Source organism: Sander lucioperca, chromosome 1 (assembly GCF_008315115.2).
Source record: "Sander lucioperca isolate FBNREF2018 chromosome 1, SLUC_FBN_1.2, whole genome shotgun sequence".
Lineage (NCBI taxonomy): Eukaryota > Metazoa > Chordata > Actinopteri > Perciformes > Percidae > Sander > Sander lucioperca.
Window position 1 is genome coordinate 51,672,366 of NC_050173.1, and position 22,693 is coordinate 51,695,058.

The following is a 22,693-nucleotide window of genomic DNA, read 5'->3' on the forward strand; positions in this document are numbered from 1 at the left end:
ATTTTTTTTTTTTGCTTGGCCGAATTTTTTCTACTTCTATTCTTCTATTCATCCTTTGGATGAAAGGCAACATTTCTTCAAGAATCTGAAAGCTAGCTCAGTTGCCTTTGACTTCACTTCTAGACCTACTACTGGTTCCCCTGGAAACTGTCCCTTCATTTACATGACAAACAGTTTCGGGTGGAAAGACCAAACTTAACCCTGTAGATATTCAATTATAAATTCCAGTAGTTTGCAGCATCAGAGACAAACATATCTACATCAAAACTTAAGTATATTTGATGTTATTCTGAATTTAGCATGTGCAAGAGTTTGTGATAAAAATGGGATAGATCATACTTTAAACATATTTTTGTAGACTGATTTGCGTGTCATAATATCCTTATATTTCTGCTGGAGTTATTTGTTTGCCTGTGCAGTATTCCCATATTGTTACAGTACAGGATAATGTAACGCAGATTAAACCCAGCCTGACAACTTCCCATTGGTCCACGTTGGGTATTTACCGTAAGTCTCCTAAAAGGTGGGTCACCTAACATTTACAAATACAATACAACAAATTACATTTACAAATACAACTCAGAACATTTGCGATTGAATGCAAAAAATATTGAATTCAATATTCAAGATAAAGTATTTTTCTAACGGCTTTTTACACCAAGTAACGCTGTGTGTCAGTGATGCCTTAAATTGCTCTTGCGTCAAATTACCTTAGCAGCCGGATGTGATGTGGCTCCCAAGGAGCAAGCCAAAGATAAACACGTAGCCAGACGAACAGGGCGAGGATAATAAATATTATAGAGAGGCTACCGTGAAACTATCGAAATGGAGTAGTTGCTAAGAAAATAGAGATTTTAGCAGGCAAAGAGACATCCGTCAAATTAGCAAGGAGAAAGTCTTCCGCAGACTTCGAGTCGGTAAGTCCCGCAGAGTACTGACAGCTGTAACGTTAGCTACCTTTTAGCTGGCTATCGTTAGCTAGCTCTAGCTAACTAACCTAATTATCTGTCTTTGACAGTAGGTAGACTCTGGAGTAAAGTAACGTTACTAATACAAAAAAATATATATATTTATGTTTCTGAGAAGTATGTAACTAGCTTATTATCTTAAGTAAATGTCTCTTTTTCTCGGAAAGCTCTCACAAGGCTGCTCGGATTTTAGAGACTTCATTTTACCATGTTAGCTTTAATGCTAGCTAAAAGAGTTGCCACTTCTCTATGACGATACATGTTGGTGTTTAGCTACTTTAATAAGCGAAAATAGGTGAAAAGCTAGTTTGTTATATTGCATTCAATGTAATAAATGTAGCATAGAAGGGATTGATTCAGTAGCAGCAATAGTGGGAGTGTACCCAATGTTAATCAGTAGCGCTGCTGAGCATCTATGCAGGAGGAATTGAAATCAAGCATGTAATGGTTTCTTTTTGAACATTTTGCCTGCATTGATGTATGATACACTGGGTTCGGTTGTCTGGCCTAAATAAAATATTACTAACCTTATTCACCTTAAACTCCAGCTGTGACTTGGGGATTTATTGTAATGTAATGCTGTATCAGTTGTAGTCTTTCATACATCAGTTATTTTGACAAAAGTTACATTTTTCCTTCAAATCCTATTACTCAAAACTCATTAAAATGTCCTAATCAGATTGCTATTTTTAAAAAGTAATTTGTAGTAAGGGTAGAAACTTCAGTACACTTTTGTTCACCTGGCTGGTTGACAGGTCTGTGTTTTCTCCCAGCCCTAAAAGCCTTCCGTTAGTTAACCATGTGTAGTGAACATTACATTTAAATTAATGTGTATTTGTTATTTTGCAAGGAATATACTGTATAGTGATATGTATGTATCTATGTATCTATATGTATGTGTGTGAATGTACGTATATGTATGTGTATATGTATAAATGTGTATATAAATATATAATATGTACAGGGACAAATGAACTAGAGGTGCAACGATGAATCGATTAGTTGTCAACTATTAAATTAATTGCCAACTATTTTGATAATCGATTAATCGTTTGAGTCATTTTTTTATTAAAAAAAAAATCTGATTTCTCTGATTCCAGCTTGTTAAATGTGAATATCTTCTAGTTTCTTCTCTCCTCTGTGACAGTAAACTGAATATCTTTGAGTTGTGGACAAAACAAGACATTTGAGGACGTCCTCTTAGGCTTTGGGAAACGCTGATCTACATTTTTCACCATGTTTTGACATTTTTTATAGATCAAACAACTAATCGATTAATCGAGAAAATAATCGACAGATTAATCGACTATGAAAATAATCGTTAGTTGCATCCCTATATGTATGTGTGTGTATGTATGTATGTATGTATGTATGTATATATATGTATGTGTATATGTATAAATGTGTATGTATATAAATATATAATATGTACAGGGACAAATGAACATAGCAGAGAGATATCTGACCAAAATGTAGTGCTACGTTTTATTTGCATGCTGCTCTGCTACATCAATCAGCTTTCACTTTCACCTTCTTCTTCTTTATTTCTCACTTCATCTGTGTCTCCCCCCCCCCGGCAGTATCTGTAGCTGAGTCCAAAATGGTGCGAGCTACCTTGGTGACTGCCACCAGTCTGGCACTGACTGGGGCTGTGGTGGCACATGCTTACCTCCTTAAACACCAGTTCTACCCGACTGTGGTCTACCTCACCAAGAGCAGCCCCAGCATGGCGGTAAGAGCAGGGCTAAAGTCAAAGTCAAATCTTGAGTTTGCTACTCAAGATAGCTGACAATATTTCTTCGAAGGCCATACCAGTGACATTGAGACAAATTAAGCTTTTTGTTTATTTTTTGTTTCTGGTATCAGGTGTTGTACATTCAGGCCTTTGTGTTGGTCTTTCTGCTGGGAAAGTTCATGAGGAAGGTGTTTTTTGGACAGCTAAGGGCTGCAGAAATGGAGGTAGAGTTGTTTTTATGTTTAGGACTCCCATTCATTTTTAATATGCAGTCAGTGCATGATCTCAGCTTTTAAATGACAACAATGTATCTTATCTAATCAGCATCTTTTGTTTATGTGCGTTCACGTGTCTTTCCTGTCCACCCTCAGCATCTGATTGAGCGCTCCTGGTACGCTGTGACTGAGACGTGCTTGGCGTTCACTGTGTTCAGGGACGACTTCTCCCCTCGCTTTGTCGCCCTCTTCACACTTCTGCTCTTCCTGAAGTGCTTTCACTGGCTGGCTGAGGACCGGGTGGACTTTGTGAGTGATGAGGGAAAAACAATTTCCTTATCTTACATAGTACACACAGTATACTTAATCCACTGTATCCGTATGCATGCAGTACATTGTTTAAAAGTAGGAAAGAAACATGGGACAAAGTGTGCGGCATACCACACTTGGGGGTGGTGATGGCGCAGTGGATATGACACATGCCTTTGGTGTGGGAGACCCGGGTTCGATTCCCACTGCAATACATCAACCAATGTGTCCCTGCGCAAGGCACTTAACCCCTAGTTGCTCCAGAGGCGTGTGACCTCTGACATATATAGCAATTGTAAGTCGCTTTGGATAAAAGCGTCAGCTAAATGACATGTAATGTAATGTAATACCAGAGTTGAACAAACATTGTTATTTGATATTGTCCGATTTGATAATTCAGTCATGTATTTAGTGTTTACTGTGCCATACTTTGAGTTGAAAAGTATTGTTTGGATGTTAGTTAGGAAGCTTTACCCAACTGCTATTACTAGACAGCATTCCTTGGCTGAATACCAAACAAACTGGTACATGTTACAGGTTTCGGTGCACCTGTAATGGTGTTGGCAATCGTTATGTAAAAAGATCATTCAGAATCACAATTGATGATTTAATAGCCATAAGTGGCTGCACATGTTTAAAGTTGCATGTAAATCATGTTTGTTTCTGTGTTTTTCGTTCTTTTTTTTATTTCAGATGGAACGGAGTCCGAACATATCCTGGATTTTTCACTTCAGAGTATTATGTAAGTACACGTTACTAGGGGTGGGAATCTCTTGGCACCTCACGATTTGATTCGAAACCGATTATCGATGCATCTCGATGCAACAATTTTTTTTATGTACATTTCCATGCGTGATTTTTAAAAATATACATATAAATCAGAGTTTGCTAATCACTCTCTAGACAAAGCAGCTAGACAAAGCTTCGATTCTGACATATACAATATTTGTCACACACAAGTTTTAATGAAATGTTTTGTCTACTGAGGTTTTTATTGTGTAGTCATTCCATGCTGAAGCCTTAAACATGCTTGTGAAAGTCCCCTTCTCTCCCAGTAATCTCAGTCATGTTTAAAGGTGGAGAATTGGCTTCTTAGAACATGAAACATGAGGTGGTCAGATGTCATGTGATAAAGTAGATGAACAGCCTATGTGTGTTTTGCCTGATTATTTTATGTATGTCTAATTCGACTGCTGCTATTACTAGACAGCAGTCCTTGGCTGAATATATACATTTATATGTATATAATATACATTTTCTGCACGGTTGCCTAAACTCTAAGTTGTCGTCCATTATCCCATCCTCTTTCAGTCACTCTGTTTTCAGATTTGTACTTGTCTTGAGAAAGTAACTATAAATAAAAATCAACAATTTTTTTCCTTCAGATTATTAACTTATCAGAATCGAGCATCAAATCGTTCTAGAGAGAATCGCGATGCATCTAAGAATCGATTATTTTTCCCACCCCTACACGTTATCATGAGCTTCGGCAGAAATCATTCTCCCCACCCTACTGTGTTGGGTTTTTTTTAATTTATTTTTTAATAAATCTTTGACTTCTGTCTCAGCCTCTTTCCGTTGCATCTTCTGTACTTATGAAACAAGTCTTTTGGTGAAATGAAACCGTATGCAAAGCATTGCAGTTTGCACACGAGGCCAGGTGCACCACAGTTTAATGGAGCACAACAGACCAGTAAAATGGTTGATATTAACAAACCACAACAGCATTTTCTAAACACTAATACAAAAATCCATTCAGTCATCTTGTCAGATGTATTAAAGGTGCTCTAAGTGATGTAACCAGCTCCTTCTTGTCAGTTATTGGCTGGAACACTGTTTGTTATGTTTGGTGGTGCAGGTTGGTGCAGTTTGTTTTTGTTTGCCGTTTGTGGAGCCTGGGCTGTCTACAGAGACCACTTTTTTTTTTACAGTGTGTTCAGGGGACAGGCAGCTCGCGGATAGTGAGGAGATGTTTGCTGTATATGACGAAAAATGTTGTAGCCTAAAAAAACGCGTCACGTCACTTAGAGCACCTTTAAATAGTGATCTAAGTGGCCCTTTGATTACATACCAGTGTTTCCCCCAGTGTACTGCAAGCCTGGTAAACCAGCTGGGCCTAAGCCACTAGGAATTATTTTAAGATGTTTTTTTTTTTTTAAAACTACAGTTTTCTTTACCGCTCGGTTAGAAACTTAGACAGTCCTATTTTCAAATGTCCAGTTAGCTTTTAGCACTGACTTAATGTAGAGCCCAATGGAATTGGTCTTCAAGCTTCTTCTTTTTTTTAAATTCTCAATTTTGCGTTTCCGTCCATGATTCTGTTATCACAGAAACGAATGGGCTCTACATGAATGCTGCCAGGACAGCTGATAGCTCTGTCAGGGCTTCATGCTCATTTCCAGTTTGATTTCCAGAATCAGGCCCAGTAGCTAGGGCTGCACCACATGAGCAAAATATGCGATATGCAATAAGGTTGTTCAATATTTTTATTTAACCAGGTAGGCTGTTGAGAACAGGTTCTCATTTACAACGGCGACCTGGCCAAGAAAAGCGTAAGCGTACAAGACAACATACAGTTTCACATTCAACATAGTGCAAGAAAACAAAATACATTAGGCTACAAAGGTACAGATTAAGTAGGCATTTCAATGCCGGCACAAAGTGAGGTGTATGTAAGTCGATGGATATGCGAAAGTGAAATGGTGATAACATAATATACATGAAATAGACAATCTATAACTACTGAGATCTAGTAAAGAGTCAGAAAACAGTTAGTGCAAAATTAAATTGTGGGCAAGATAGTGATGTGGATCCAGTGATCAGTTATAACGCAGTATATATAAATAGTCTATATGAATGCTGAGAAGTAGTGAAGTCAATATACAGTTAGTGCAAGATGTAGTCTAGTAATATAGCGATAACGACATTACTTGCGATAAATGAACAGATATTAAAGTGTACTTAGTTCTGCATTTTTGCTGCCTTCAGTATTCTGCTAAAATACAACAAATTGCAAAATTTTATTGAACAAATTGAACATTGAATTAAATATAAGGCACCACAAAAAAAGAAAAAAAGGAATGACGACATATATATATATATATATATATATATATATATATATATATAATTTTTTTTTTTTGGGGCTTCTCTGTCTTTAATTGATAGGACAGCTAGGTGAGAAAGGGGAGAGAGAGGGGGAAGACGTGCAGGAAATCGTCACAGGTCGGACTCGAACTCTGGACCTCTGCGTCGAGGCACAAGCCTCTCTGTATACGTGCGCCCGCTCCACCCACTGATCCAACCCAGTCACAACGACACATTTTAAAGTGCAGTTTTCGATTGATTTTTTCTTTTAACTACCACAAAACATCTCTAAGTGTATTACGCAATATATTGCAACCTTTCGCAAGGTGTTTATTGCGCCAGTTGATATCGCGATAACAATAAAAAAAAAAAGATATCTCGTGCAGCCCTACCAGTAGCTATTCAAGTTTTTAAATAACTATCCATCGGATACGTCTTTAAACACAATGTATTTACTTGTTTATTTTGGGCAAAATCAAAGATGTTGATTTCCGCGTTTCTGTGGAGCTTCTGCACAGAAGTCTTATTCAGTGTTCTTTTATTTCCTGCAGCTCTCATGGGACTGCTGGCTGTCCTGGACTTCCTGTTTGTCAACCATGCCTGTCACAGCATCATTACCAGAGGAGCCTCAGTCCAGCTTGTTTTTGGATTTGAGGTTTGTCATACTTTAGTTGAAGCTGAATATCAGCTCTTTGTTTTCAGCTTTAAAATGCTTATTTAGCCCACCTTGGGCAATATAATATAAGACAACAAACAACAGATAAGACATGTCGGAGGTACAGTAAAAGCCCGCTGTGCTTCATCAGTGTTGTAGTCGAGTAACCAACTGTCGAGTCCGAGTCAAGTCTCGAGTCCCCGGTGTTTTTCGAGTCCGAGTCACTAAACAAGAGTCCCAGTGGAGTCACCATTATCGGAGTTCGAGCCTGAGTCAAGTCACAAGTCCAGAGGATAGAGACTCGAGTCGGACTCTAGTCCGAGTCCAGGACTCTAGTACTCGCCTGTTTAGTCTCGCATTGCCAGACCTTCCTCCACAGCGCCGCGGAGGAAGGTCTGTCTAGTCCACACAGCATTCCGGGATGGGAGAAAAATGTGCTCTGGTTTATTGGCATTTCTTTAAACCAATCACAATCGTAATGGGCGGCGGACGGAGCAACGCCCATGACGTGTGTGGAACATGCGTACGTTCAAAGGTTGTTTTAGTCGTGCAACAGAAAACTGCTAGCTGTCTGGATTTACCCTGCAGAGATCTGAGGAGCAGTTAACCATAGTCCTCAGAAATCCACCGGAGGTTAGAACGCCAACACAAAGAAAGCGGAAGGTGACGGACATCCGGCCGAAATGAGGGACATCCGGCAGAATTTCCAGCAGCACCTGAACAATCCCGGAAGTGGAACGCCGTGGATATAGACTACTGCCTGTTACACATAAAAGTAGTCCGAAACATCACCCAACTTCTGAGTCCTATTTCATGAATGCTCGATTCCGATTTCATAAATCCTCAAGTCCCAAGTCATCAGTACGCAAGTCCAAGTTGAGTCACGAGTCCAGAGAACTGTTCACCACAACCTCTTACTTTAATCTTTTCATACCACACGGTTGTTATGGATAACACTTGCTAATATACACACACACACACACACACACACACACACAACAATGGACACAAATGTTCTCACTAGGATATCTTCTCTGTGTGTGCCCCTCAGTATGCCATCCTGATGACCATGGTGCTCACAACCTTCATTAAGTACCTTCTGCACACTATTGACCTGCAGAGTGAGAATCCCTGGGACAACAAGGCCGTCTATATGCTCTACACGGAGCTCTTCACAGGTACTGTATTCAGCTGGAGTTCCAAATGTGATGCCGGGGTATTTTTGTGTGTAGTTCAAGACAAAAAATAGTGGCAGCCATACTGAAATATGAACTGATGTATTTTTTTTAATTCCAGGTTTCATCAAAGTGCTCCTGTACATTGCCTTCATGACCATCATGATAAAGGTCCACACCTTCCCCCTGTTTGCCATTCGGCCCATGTATCTGGCTATGAGGTGAGCAGTTGTGTGCCTGTGTGTTTGTGTGATGCTCGCAAGGTTTATTACGTTTTTGTTACTTCCACTCCTCTGACATATAACAGACAGTAGAGTTCTCTAAATATTCTTAAAGGGGACATATCATCATAAACTCACTTTCTCAGTGCTTACATACATTTGGGTATTTGGAGCGCTACCAGCCCACAAACTGTGAAATAAGACAACCCAGTAGTTTGTTTTTGGCTGTCTACATCAGAAAACATAGGATTCATAAAGCTATTCAGATGCCGATTATCGGCTCTGTGTGTCAGGGCCTTAAAAGAGACTGGCGCTAAAACAAAGCCAGACAGACAGACAGACAGACAGACAGACAGAGGAAATTATTAACATTAAAGCATGTAAACACTGTTCTGGAAGACACCCAATACACAAGTATGAACTTACAACATTAGCATGATATGTCTCCTTTAAAATGTTTGTAAATGGAGTTTGGTCATTTCCAATTCTTGATGTTATTTCATATTTTAAGTGACATTTCCAAACTGTAAGTTTTATACAAAGGTTTAATATTATTTTTCGTCACTTGATATTTTTAATTCATAGGCGTGTTTTGAGATTGGTATTGTTTCCTCTTGTTCTCTCAGGCAGTTCAAGAAAGCTGTAACAGATGCTATAATGTCTCGGAGAGCCATCCGCAATATGAATACACTGTGAGTAATGTTGAGCCTTTCCTGATTGCACCCTATTGTATTTAAATACTAAAATAAATAAAAAAAATATTGATTCTAGGTAAAAGAATCGATTTCTAAAAATCGTCACAAAAAAAAAATCACGATACATAATATTTCATATATTGAGCCGTATGTACACATTTTGTTTGGCTAGTCTGTTTTTTTTAGCTCTTCTTTCAGGACAGTTTTCAGTGATGCTGGTAATCTTTAGCCGGGGGATATTTGAAAGCAGACAATACATTTAAATCTATAGTACAAGACTGAATAAAACCTTAGCTAATCAATTCTCTGCTGTTCTTTAATCTTCTAACTGTTGCCTGTGTTCAGGTACCCTGATGCTACTCCTGAAGATCTGCAGGCCTCTGACAACGTCTGTATCATCTGCCGAGAGGAAATGGTCACCGGAGCCAAGAAACTACCTTGTAATCACATTTTCCACTCCAGGTGAGCCATGTGGTCACCAGTCGGACTCGGCATGTAAGGTTCGGGACTGCAAACGATCGAAACTACGTAGATGTCCCATATAGTCAGCATCTACAGTAGCTGATAGCACACACAGTTCCTGTATTTAAACAGTAAACAAGTCGGCGCAAATTGAACCGGCAGTAACCAGTAACATAGCTCAAGCACGGCGTTTGTCGTTCGACTGGTCGTGACTGTTTTCCCAAGATGGCGCCCACCTGTATACGTGAACGGTACAGTCTTTATAATCTATCTTTTTAATAAACTGTCTGTACACTTACAAAGTTCCTCTAATGCTTTGGCTTACATGTAGGGACCCTCATTGTGCTACCGTGGAAGTGTGGTGCTATTTTGAGCCTTGTTAGTGGTATAGAAATAGAGATTTCTTTTTACTTTCGCATTAGCGGTTTGCGATCCACAACATATCCCAGAGAACGGTCGACTCGGTACACATGTGTTATTAACCCCTAGGTTCATTTTGCTCCGGATTTCTCCTTTGAAGTGGCTAGATGTAACTTTCAGTTTGTGTTGATTCCAGCGGCCGCTTTGGACAAAAGTGGTAGTGTTTTTACCACACCTGTTGTCGTTAAGGTCTTTTCTTTACGGCGCTGTATTACCCTCTGTATATTACTGAGTTATTAGCGTTACGGGGAGGTCATATACTTGCGATGAATGTTTTGCTCAGACAGAAAATCATTCATTTACAATAAGAGAATAAGCTACAGATGCAAAATTGTATTTCAAGTATTGCATACGGTAATTTCGCCTGGATAGATCTTAACTAAAACCGGGCGCTAAATGGAAGGGGGATGTCATTTATTGTAGGCTACTGACGTACAACCACATCGCGCATTGTGAAGTTATTTTATGAATGAAATAGACATATTACATACCTGAGGGCCAATTCGGGGTCGGCTTTGAATCATTTAAAATCCCGTAGTTGTCTCCATCTGTTGAAAGCCCGGAAAATAGCCTTCTTTTCACCATTAGTCTCGTTTGCTGTTAAGGGGTCATTTATGATCATTAGATGAAAAACTACACAGTTTCAGAAACATAAAAGTTACATATAGTAACTTTAAAATAAGAACCTTTGGCATTGCTGCATGTTTTTGTAATAGCGTTGTTGACGTCCTTTTCCCCCCCACACAGCTGCCTCCGCTCCTGGTTCCAGAGGCAGCAGACCTGCCCAACCTGTCGCATGGACGTCCTCCGTGCGTCTAATAACAACCAGACGCCAGCCCCGGCCCAGGCTCCGCCCCCGGCTCCTGCGGCCCCGGCCAACGCCCCCGCAGCCCCACCCGCCAACAGTGAGAGTCAACCACCAGTACACATGAACACAACCTCTGTTCTCCCTGCTTCTAGCCTTCTGCCTACACCCACATTATTGACGGTGTAAAACACATGTCATGTGGGTGGAAAACTGTCAAACAACTTGTGCAATACTGCAGACACAATGTTCCTTTTTATATCTACTGAAATGTTTCCATTCATGGGCTTAAAGCTTTGCGTGACTTTTTTATAATAATGAACGTCACATTCAAGCCATTGCCAAATGAGTTGCTACAAAGCTAATGAAGACTATCAGCTCCACACAACCCTCTCTGGATTTCTCAGTATGGCTATGTTCAGAAGATTGTGGCGTCCGGTGACTTTCGTGCGCAGAAACTGAATTTTTCCACGTTTTCAGCACTTTTATTCACTATCACCAGTATATACACCACTAACACTAACCCACTTTCTGTGTTAAAAAAGCAGAAATCATTAATTATTTTGTTTAAAAGTTAAGATCAGAGGACTGTTTGTTGATGGATAATCAAAGTTTAGTCAGAATAATGCTATGAAATTGAATAAAACACTCAAAATTCAATAAAAGTACTGAACTGCTCCTTCCTTTTACTGGGAAGAGTGATTTATGGAACCACCTGTGTTATTTTGGGGAATTAGGTTTAAAGAAACCCAAATGTTCTGATAAAGAAACTTTGAAAACGGGTTAAATTTGACCCGAGGACAACAGGAGGGTTAAGCCTAGTTCAGACCAAAGATTTTTTCAACTGGCCCGTCTCAGCTCAACTCTAGCCAGCTGATGGTGTCACCCGCGACCCAGTCGCCAGTGGCTGGTTTTGGAACGTAAGGGACGTCGCCTGTTTCAACCGCCAGTCTTATCACATATTGGTGTAAACTGGCAGGTTTCAGAGCGCTGCGTTGCAAGTAGTTGCAAGTTTCATCTTGTCTCGTCGAAAACTGGGCTTTAAAGTCACATGTTTAAAGCGCCACTATGTAACTTTTCCCGCTTTGGTCATTGAAACTATAGCTCACGCGGCTGTAGTTCCAATGAGACAACCTGTAGGGGGACCGAAGAGGGAAAAGTTGCATAGCAACATTGCTTTAAATTCTACCCATAAAGCCCAGTCTGCTCTGATTGGTCAGTGTTTTCCGGGTCTTCCGCATCTGTGCTCTTGGTGCCTCTGCACCTCTGTCATTGCAGCCGGGGAATGACTTTAGCAGCACTTTTTGGGGTATAGTTTTATATAGTATGGTTGTGACATCACAACCGTACGGAAGTCTTGATGGCACAGTTTCTGAATACGGGCTGTGTGCACTTTCACAATGTTTTAATACTTGTACAGTATTTACATAACTCCACTACCTGCTTTATAATATAAAAAGGACATGGAAATTTCACTTTTTACAATACGGGACCTTTACGTTTTGAGAAACTACTCCAGAAATCTTAGTTCAATATGTTTTTCAGTCCAACTTTTCTTGCTTAATTAACAAGTAGTCTAGCCAGTCACGTTGACCATGTTGCAAAGCATATTAAATGTGTTTTGAAGCGTCCTATGGTAACTACATATTTGGACCATTTTCCAGGGTTGGTAAGGATCCCTTTTGTTCCGTTTCCTCTCTAGTGGCCCCAGGCATGTTACCCGGTTTTCCTCCGGGTGTCTTCCCCTTCTGGGGTCCCTTCCCCGCAGTACCTCCTCCTGCTGCAGCTCCTGGTGCCACCGATGCTCCGCGAAGCAGCACAGAGGCTACGCAAGCAGCTGGTAAGGATAACCTGGCTCTCCTGCCACAAATTAGCCAATTTACCACACCACAAAAAGGATAATCAAACCCAAAGTATCCGAAACCGTTTGCCAATGTCACGCTACAGATAGTATCTTTGCACCTGTGTTGTTTTATTTGATGTTATACTATCTTGACATCCACCCAAAATGTTTGTGTGTTTGTATCCTCAGGTTCCAGCCCGGCCACTGCGTCGACTGCAGACACCGCTGCAGGCGCTGCTGCTCCAGGACCGGCCATGCCGGGCTTCCCCTTCTCCTTCCCCCCGCCTCCCTTCCCCTCTGCACCATGGCTGCCCATGCCACCACCTCCTCCCTTCGGTAATCACGAACACTCTGTACTCTCTCGCAGACTAAAATAAAATAAATACACGCTTTGGTGACGTTGACACTATTGTCAAAAGATGACCTGCTGCAGAAAGTAGAAATACAGGGAAGGAAGCTTGTGTTACTCATTTATAAGAATAGAAATAATAAGAAATGTGCCCTTTTAAATACATGTGGATGAGTCATGATGATAATATTGTCTGACTTCTTTGTTCAGCCTTTGTTTAGGGAAGTGCTGAGCATTACCATAGCAACATACTATCCGGTCACAGGGTGTGAAAGTACCTAGCATTTCCCTTTTTTCTTTTTTGTCTGTTCACTGTTGTAAAGAGTGTCTTTTCATAATCTAGTTACAAAGTGTTCACACTAGATCGATGTATCATTACTTGGCGAAATACGGTAGGTCATTTGCGGGGGAATTCTTACTCGACAAATTACAGACATGGCCTATTCGCATGGGATAAAGATCACAGACAACCTCCGTAATTATTACAAATGACTAGAGGTTACAGGGTAATACTAATCCCGTGCCAATAGGGCTTAAGTTGAAAGTTTGTTTCACCCGGACCAGTTTGTGTTAACGCCTCCTCTCGCCTCTCCTCCAGTGTCATCAATGCCCCCTCCTCCTCCCTCTCTGACCCGGCTGTCCGAAGAGGAGCTGAGGGAGCTGGAGGCAGAAGGGCGGCGGGGCCTCGAGGCCAGGCTCCAGTGTCTCCAGAACATCCACACCCTGCTGGACGCCGCCATGCTCAACATCCACCACTACCTGAGCACGGTCGCCACGCTCGTGTAACTAAACCTTCTTTTTGTTGAAGTCGCATCATCCCAAAATAAGCTTGAATTAGTCATTAATTGGATGCTTTTATATAGGCCTTAGTGGTCCCCTAATACTGTATCTGAAGTCTCTTTTATATAGACCTTAGTGGTCCCCTAATACTGTATCTGAAGTATCTTTTATATAGGCCTTAGTGGTCCCCTAATACTGTATCTGAAGTCTCTTTTATATAGACCTTAGTGGTCCCCTAATACTGTATCTGAAGTCTCTTTTATGTAGACCTTAGTGGTCCCCTAATACTGTATCTGAAGTCTCTTTTATATAGACCTTAGTGGTCCCCTAATACTGTATCTGAAGTCTCTTTTATATAGACCTTAGTGGTCCCCTAATACTGTATCTGAAGTCTCTTTTATATAGGCCTTAGTGGTCCCCTAATACTGTATCTGAAGTCTCTTTTATATAGACCTTAGTGGTCTCCTAATACTGTATCTGAAGTCTCTTTTATATAGACCTTAGTGGTCCCCTAATACTGTATCTGAAGTCTCTTTTATATAGACCTTAGTGGTCCCCTAATACTGTATCTGAAGTCTCTTTTATATAGACCTTAGTGGTCCTCTAATACTGTATCTGAAGTCTCTTTCCTGAAATTCAGCCTTGGTGCAGAATTACAGCCACTAGAGCCAGTCCCACAATGAGCTTTCCTTAGGATGTGCCATTTCTGTGTCTGTAGCTTTAAAAGCTATTGAGAAGGAGAGAGGGGGGGGCAAGGTGGAGGGTGGGGGTGTGACTTTGACCAACTGCCATGCTTTGCTTGTTTTCAAGCCATGATGTCTCTCTCTTTCTCATGGGTGGGCCAAATTCTCCGGGCGGGCAAAGCAGAGAAAGGGGAGGTAACCTTTCCCCTTATGACGTCATAAAGGGAAGATTCCAGATCGACCCATCTGAGCTTTCATTTTCTCAAAGGCAGAGCAGGATACCCAGGGCTTGGTTTACATCTATCACCATTTCTAGCCACTGGGGGACCATAGGCAGGCTGGGGGAACTCATATTAATGTTAAAAAACCTCATAAAGTGAAATTTTCATGCCATGGGACCTTTTAACTGTTTATAATTAGAATGAATACGTGTAAAAGACTCAAGTTTGACCTGTTTGTTGACTTTTTGGGTTTCCTGTTGAATGTCCCTCTCCTGCTGTGTCCTCCACAGCCCTCCTCGGACTCAGGGCAGCACTGGAGAAGCCAGTGGGACAGACGACGCTGCTTCACCTCCTGCAGCGGGCAGTAGCACGGCCAGTCCCAGCCGGGAGAGGGACTCCTCCAGCTGTAAGTAGACTTGACGGTTCACATCAACTATATAAAAATAATAATAATAAGTTTATTTGATATAGCACCTTTTTACAGACAAAGTCACAAAGTGCTTCACATGATAAACATTTGTAAAAAATACAGAAACAGAAAATAAACAAGGTAAAAATAATTGAAAGACCAATGAAAATCATTTAAAAGATTAAAACCTAAACGTGAGTCAAAAGCGAATTTGAACAAGCATCTTCAGCTGCTTTTTAAGAGCTTCAACAGAGACTGCAGAGCGTAGGACAGCAGGAAGGGCGTTCCACAGGTTTGGAGCCACCGCTTCAAAGGAACGGTCACCTATTAGTTTCCAGTCCCTCCAGGAAAAACGCGATTATGCGATCGCATAATTCAATTCATAATCTGCCGCATTTTTTTCAAATACGCCGCACTTGCGCCGCATCAATTGCTGATTTCCGCGCAAAATATGCGGGGCTTGCTTGATTTCATAATCCGCGCATTTTCGTTGCAAAAAAGTGACATATATCTTAGCAGAAAGTTGAAAAATGTTGCGTTTACTTCACACAAGAGCAGCCATTTTCCCCTGTTGCCATGGGAACGTTTTGAAGTGACGCAGTTACGCGACGTGAACATCATCGAAAAGCTGCAAACCCCGCGATGAAGCCATGATGAAACCGCCGTTTTTGCAAGTTCCCACAATTTCATCGCATAAAATATCCCGCATATTCCATCGCATTTTTTTAAGAAAACGTGCCGCATAATCAAGGATTTTTGCCTGCAACAATCACAAAAAACTCTGCATTTTTCTGGAAGGACTGAGTTTTTAAGCAGGTGCGTGGGACCACCAGTAATCCCTGGTTAGAAGACCTGAGGGACCTGTTAGTAGTGTACGGACGGAGCAGGGGGTTAAAGAGCCGCATGTGGCCCCGCAACCGCAGGTTGCTGAGCCCTGCACTATAGCTTTCTATCAAAAACCTTGAATCCATTTATTTATTTAATTTTTTTTCTCGTCTCCAGCCGAGCAGGTGGACGGAGCTACAGTCTCCTCTCAGCCAGCCGACTCCACTTCTTCAACCGCTTCGGGCGCGGAAAGAAAAGAAGAGCTGGACGAAGGAGCGGCGGGGGCGGGGGAGGAGGGCGAGGACGGAGAACCCAACGCCGCTGAGCTGAGGCGCCGACGCCTTCGTAAGCTGGAAACATCACCGCCATCCCCTTCACCCCCTCCAGACAACTGATCCGCGTGTGCTGTTCTCTGAATTCATCCATGGTTCCGACTCGAGACACGTCGCTCCGGACCAATAGGAACTGGGAGCTTCCACAGGCTCAGGTTTCTAACTGCATCGAGTTGGACTCAGGCTACCGGGAGACGCAATGATCGGTAGCGCTTTATCTGGACTGTTGCTGTGTCAGAAAGCAATAGCACGACTTCATTTTTTTTTGACTACTGCAATAAGAGTACTGCAGGTGTTTGTAGGTTTAATCGAGTGGAAGACGAATTTCGAACCCATTTATTTGGTCAGTGTGAGAGAGGGAGAGACTGTTTGGATTTGTGTTTGGTAGTTTTACTGTCGGTGAGCTTCTTTGCCTGCACTTTGATTTGTTGTTTAATTCAGCTTTCTTCAGTATAAAGGTGGTCCCATTCCCCACATCAACATGTTACACAGCATCTGCATTGAATTCAAATCAAAGGGGAAGTTGATCAACGGCTCTGGCTTTCTTTTTTTTTTCGTTAACATTCGTCGGTCTTCTGTCGCCACCGCAGTCGTTGTAACACGCCGATTTATTTGAATGTGTAAATACTGTATAAAGAGTTTTAATAGGATGATCTGTACATAATGCAGAATAAACTGTTTGACTGAAATGACAGTGGCACAACACGTATATCGGTGTGTATGTTCACAAACTGATGTAATAGAGTTGGAATGTGTTGCTCATAGACTCGTCAGGCTTTCTGTGTCGGAGCTTTAATGTTGCCTTTTGAATAAAAGATTGAACTGTAAAATTAGAACTTATTATCACTCTTAGTTTTGTAGGCTCAAATTATTTGGGAAGAAGTTTTTAAGGTTCTCTTGCCAGAAGGTCTGCAGCCCTTCCCAGTCAGATTGTCTTAAGAAATGATCATGTGTGCTTTTACTGTTGTAATGTTATTGTCATCAAGTAATGCTTCAACTTACAGATCTGTCAGAAGTTTCCTGGATAGAAGTATGTGTTTTGGTACTAATTATTATAGGGACGATTTGAATTTCCTTGAAAGAATAGTTCTCTTTCAACCCAAGTACATCTTCCATTCAGCATTCATTTAAGGCTATGTTCACACTTGGCGTCTTTTCTTAAAGGTCCCATGACATGGTGCTCTTTGGATGCTTTTATATAGACCTTAGTGGTCCCCTAATACTATATCTGAAGTCTTTTATATTGGTCTTAGTGGTCCCCTAATGCTGTATCTGAAGTATCTTTTATATAGACCTTAGTGGTCCCCTAATACTGTATCTGAAGTCTCTTTCCTGAAATTCAGCCTTGGTGCAGAATTACAGCCACTAGAGCCAGTCCCACAATGAGCTTTCCTTAGGATGTGCCATTTCTGTGTCTGTAGCTTTAAATGCTATTGAGGAGGAGAGAGGGGGGGGCAAGGTGGAGGGTGGGGGTGTGGCCTTGACCAACTGCCACTTTTCTCGTTTGAAAGCCATGATGTCGCTCTCTCTCTCATGGGTGGGCCAAATTCTCTGGGCGGGCAAAGCAGAGAAAGGGGAGGTAACCTTTCCCCTTATGACGTCATAAAGGGAAGATTCCAGATTGGCCCATCTGAGCTTTCATTTTCTCAAAGGCAGAGCAGGATACCCAGGGCTCGGTTTACACCTATCACCATTTCTAGCCACTGGGGGACCATAGGCAGGCTGGGGAAACTCATATTAATGTTAAAAAAACCTCAAAGTGAAATTTTCATGCCATGTGACCTTTAAGTTGCCAGCGTCTGTTTTACATTCTAATCCTATGGAGTAAACTGTGTTTTCAAAAAAGTGAGTGCTTTTTTAAAGGCCACCGCTGACTTTTTTTTCTGCAGCTCAGGGCGTCTTTTTTTATTTATTTTTTTCAAAGAATATTTTTTGGCCATTATAGGCCTTTATTTTTTTATAGGACAGATGAAGACTGTGGCCGCTGCGTCGAGGGGTAAACCTCTATATATGGGCGCCCGCTCTACCAGGTAAGCTACCCAGGTGCCCGAGGCATGTCTTTTGCGTCCATGTGAAGTTGAAAAAAGTTCAACTTTTCTGAAAAAACGCCCTACGTCAGGCTTTTTTGACAGCCGACCAATGAGTAGCCAGACCTAACGTTAGCTGTTGTCATAGCAACAAAACAAGCGCCCTAGTCAACTTTTTCTTGTCAAAAGAAATACGCCAAGTGTGAACATAACCTGATATTGTAAACTGATTTGTTGAAATGTTGTTCTTTTACACGTTTGTCAAAATGATGTTTGACGTTCAGCTGCCCTGTGTTTACCAAGCAAATTATTTTCCGTATATTAAGTATCAAGTTACATTGTTCTTTCCGGGGAAAATTCCTGGGAACTGATTAGGAAATTCTGCAGAAATCACAGAACTGTAAAATAGTGTAATGACCGGGATAAGACAATACTTAAAAGTAGACCTGATGTTCACCAATGGATTAAACATTTAAAAATCTTAAACACTCTGGCATGCTTTGGAAAGTGTGCGCTAGTGCACTATTTAAAGATGCAGAAGGTAAGACTTATAAAACTAACTTTCTGTCATATTTGCTGAAACTGACCCTATGTTCCAGTAGAACTACATAAAGCAGGTAGCCTGACAAGCCAGATCCACATCAAGATGTTGGGTCTGGGAACTCACCATCGGCAGGGCTCAATCCGAGGGGCGGGATAAACGGTTGTCTTTCAAATTCCCTCTGCACGCAATAGGATAGCGCTACAACCAACCAGAGCAACGCTAGTTGATAGATTCAACTTTTGCTGTATCCGGTCGGCAAAAGTCTGAACACATCTTCCTTTTTTAAGAATGACTTCAGTGCCGTTCTTTGTTCTTTTCTCAAAGAAAAGCTTAACTCCAAGTCTTCCAGAGTCACGGCCAAAGCCGATTCCAAAGACCGCTGTTCGCCAGCAGCAGCAGCCATCTTCTTTGTTTTCAAGTAGCAGGGAATTCACGCAGAACCGTCGCAACTCTGCCGTATCTGCCGACATTTGCTGCCGCTAGGGTGGTCTAGATTTCTAGGCACATTTTTTGGCTAAGTCCTGGATCTTCCCAATCCTACCTACGGCACCTTTAAGTATACAGTTTGTAGTAAATTAGCCAGAACAGGTGTACACACAGCACTTTTTCCCCCCACATTATTTTCTGCTTAGCCACAGACTGAAAAAGCTCATTTAGATTTAAATTTTTATTGGATTGTTGTTTACATAGTAAATATCAATCATGTGGTTAAGACAAAGCCATTTGATTGGTTGCTATGAGGAAGCCTCATTCCAGTAAAGACATAAAAGTAGAAGAACATAGGATTGTTAACTACAATTAAAAGGTTACATTATAAAATAAGTTAAACGTCCCATCAAAATACAATTGTACATGAGGGTAATATCAATCAAAAATACTTTTCAAAATGGAAAAACGATGAAACTCTGCAAAAGTGCCATACAAACCAAAATATGTGTATAGGTCTCCGGTTAGAAGAGAGTCAGCTGCTGATGTGGATTTATTTATTAGAAGTGTCAAAAGACATTACTGGTCTTAGTCGATTTCCTATACACTTGACACAGTGTAGGAAAAAACACCAAACTGCAAACAATGGAAGTATGGTCAGTTATCAAGCTGCAAGCTGATGAAATACATTATGTGCATTAATTTAACCCTTGTGTTGTCTTCCCATCGACCATGCAACTTTCTTATTTTTTTCTGGGTCAAAATTTCAAATTAAAACTTTTTTTGGTGACATTTTTGTCACTTTCTTCAAAAAGTGTCGTCGCTTTTTTCCCCGATGTCCTTCCAAAAATTTTTCGTCACAAATTTCCGATGTTACTGTCGATGTTTCTGCACTTTTTTTGGACATTTTTTGTCACTTTTTTTCCAACATTCTTTGATCTTTTTTGTTTCTCCAAACGCTATAAAACTGAATAACGCACCCAAATTCAATGATAGTAGTGAACTGATCATTTCTTTTACTTGTAAAGAGTAATGGTTGTACGGAACCATCCACGTTATGTTTTTGGACAATTTCGGTTGAAAGAAAACCCAAATTTCTAATGTATAAACTTTTTGAAAATGGGTCAAATTTGACCCGAGGACAACAGGAAGGGTTAAGAAGGAGAAGGAATGCTAACGAAGCTAAATGTGCAAAAACATTTTTTAGGAATTGTAAGAGCTAGTTTACCTTGTTTCATCAACACATTGTGACTAAATCTTACCTTAACCTTTTATAAAAGAGGCTGTGTCTGTCTTGTCCCGACAAGTTTGTCCTCTTTGACCCAAGAAATATTTTCAATATAGTCTCTGTTCAAAAACTACAAGGTGCATATTCGCCGTTTTGTCGATGAATTCCTGAGGTTTTCAGTTTTAAAAAAACCAAACTGTTCACAGAGAGGGAGGGCGGCGCTACTGGGTGGTAGCTGGGCGCGGTCTCATCCGGGAGATGACATCATCACGGAGGACCCTGAAGTCCCGGTCAGTTCTGGGGGGTGGAGTAGAATGAGTGGTGCTGCTGGCCCTGATCTGGTGGATTGCTGGCAAACAGGAGAGGAGCCGTCTCTGAGCCGTACCAGCTGAAACGGAGGGAGAAGAAGCATGCAGCAGAACATCAACCAAATCGCTTTATTCATCTGTTCTGGATTTATTTAGACCCTGACATTATAATATATTTTTTTAAACTTGCACGACTTGTCCCTCAGACACCCTGGAGGGTCTTTCTCTTTCATCATTGATTTGTGCGCCAACTATTTTAATAATTAGAATCATTTATACTTTATTCATCCCGCAAGGGAAATTCCAATGTTTTTACTCTGTTGTTAGAACACACATTACACACAGGCCTGAAATACACACACATGCTCAGTACCTATACACCATGTGTGTCAAACTCGAGGCCTCCGGGCCGAACCCGGCCCCTGGCAGGTTTTGGTCCGGCCCCGCGTATCAATTTAGATTCACAATAAATGCTGGCCCGCCTAGTTGTGCGCCAAAACAAAAAGACAGGAAACTGTTTTTTCAAATGGCAACTACACCACACTTAGAGCAGAATTTGGTAGATTTGCCGACTTTGAGACTCCCAGAAATTCCCACAGAAGCAGAGAGTTTTCGAAATGGAACCTGGGAAACAGGTTGCTGTGAGTCGACTTTTAAAATGTAATCTTTTGCTTGATTTGTTAAATTCTAAGTTTTCTAAGGAGCTATTTGCAGCCTTTTGTTAGGGCTTTATGTGTACCAAACTGTAAGTGAGAAGACTATATGAGACATGGACTAATACAGTCAAAGATATTTGACTTTTTCAAAATAAAAGCATGAAAATAAACTCTATATGTCTGGCCCTTGATACGATTCTCCTTTTCCAGTGTGGCCCTTAGTGAAGTTGAGTTTGGCACCCCTGCTATACACGCACTAATGGAGAGATGTCAGAGTGAGGGGGGGGGGGGCTGCAGCTGTCGATGGACAGGCACCCTGAGCAGTCGGGGGTTCGGTGCCTTGCTCTAGAGCACCTTGGCAGTGCCCAGGAGGTGAACTGGCCTAACTTCTCCAGCTACCAGTCCAACAACGTACTTTGGTCCGTAGAGGGACTTGAACCAGCGACAACTTTCTCTATTAATCTCAGGCTACATTTACATTGCTGCATTTTGGTTTAAAGGACAAATGTCTTTTGCTTCGTTTACACCTTGCATTCACACTGCTCTGGTGTTTCAGAGCCCTGAAGGCCGGCTACACACTGGCTGCGTGGCGTGAGCGCGGCGTTTCTGTTGCGTGTCAGCTGCGTGGCGTTTTCACACCAGAAACGTGTCTGATGCCGCTGCTGCTGCTGCTAGCCTTGTCTGTACACATGGATGTTTCCCATTGATAAAATGAAATACCATGTTAAACATAAATATAGACTGATTTGATTACAGCAAAGACAACGTCGGCAGTATTGACGGCAAAATAGGCTACAGAATATTTCATTCTGTATTGACAGGTGCAATATTAGAAAATCTTTTTTTATTTATTATTTATATCTGCATTTATATCAAAACCTCGAGACTTTCAAACATCAACATGTCATTTATTAATATGTATTCGTGTCAAAATGACATATAAACATCTTTTCCTATTCTATTTTGCCTGGAAACGCTTCCAACACGCTTGCGTGTCGCGTGAAAAATAGGCGTCGGTCCTATTTCTAGCATGCACGCGTTTTCTAAAATGCGCGTGTCACGCAGGCAGTGTTAACCTGTTAACATGGGAGCCGAAATAAAAACGGACACACCACGCAGGCAGTGTGCAGGAGGCCTAAACCGGAGACATTTGAAAAAAAACTTCTGACCTTGTTTCGGTTTGGAATCTGCGGGGTTGTGTTGCAGTCTCAACGGCCGCAAACAATATCTGGTTCAAGCTTTTCAAATGTGAATATTCTCTTGGTTTTCTTAGTTTTTTAGATGGCTGTGATTATAATAACAAAAGGTCAGTTCC

The 22,693-nt window shown here is 41.3% G+C and overlaps 2 protein-coding genes across 6 annotated transcripts in view; one reads left to right on the top strand and one right to left on the bottom strand.

Moving 5' to 3' along the window:
- Window positions 1–706: 706 nt before the first annotated feature.
- Window positions 707–17,022, top strand: syvn1 (synovial apoptosis inhibitor 1, synoviolin). 2 transcript variants are annotated; one of them, XM_031280034.2, is made up of 16 exons: window positions 707–917; window positions 2,549–2,700; window positions 2,835–2,927; window positions 3,075–3,227; window positions 3,921–3,969; window positions 6,866–6,969; window positions 8,021–8,147; window positions 8,266–8,365; window positions 8,992–9,057; window positions 9,406–9,522; window positions 10,690–10,847; window positions 12,450–12,587; window positions 12,780–12,926; window positions 13,538–13,721; window positions 14,914–15,029; window positions 16,035–16,252. In XM_031280034.2, the coding sequence occupies exons 2-16, from the start codon at window positions 2,569–2,571 to the stop codon at window positions 16,250–16,252; spliced, it is 1,902 nt and encodes a 633-aa protein (XP_031135894.1). In that variant the 5' UTR covers window positions 707–917; window positions 2,549–2,568. The 2 variants fall into 2 exon arrangements, with proteins under 2 accessions (XP_031135894.1, XP_031135895.1); XM_031280035.2 differs by lacking the exon at window positions 707–917 and having other exon boundaries at window positions 2,569–2,700; window positions 16,035–17,022.
- Window positions 17,023–18,945: 1,923 nt separating this feature from the next.
- Window positions 18,946–22,693, bottom strand: part of gpr137 (G protein-coupled receptor 137) — a 12,053-nt gene continuing 8,305 nt past the window's right edge. For 3 of the 4 annotated variants that reach the window (XM_036005784.1, XM_031280036.2, XM_031280037.2), the window contains exon 8: window positions 20,386–20,802. In XM_036005784.1, the coding sequence (XP_035861677.1) occupies window positions 20,706–20,802 (97 nt within the window). In that variant the 3' untranslated portion in view covers window positions 20,386–20,705. Of the gene's footprint in view, window positions 18,959–19,137; window positions 19,140–20,385; window positions 20,803–22,693 lie in introns of those variants that run through there. The other variant, XM_036005785.1, reaches the window with a different exon arrangement.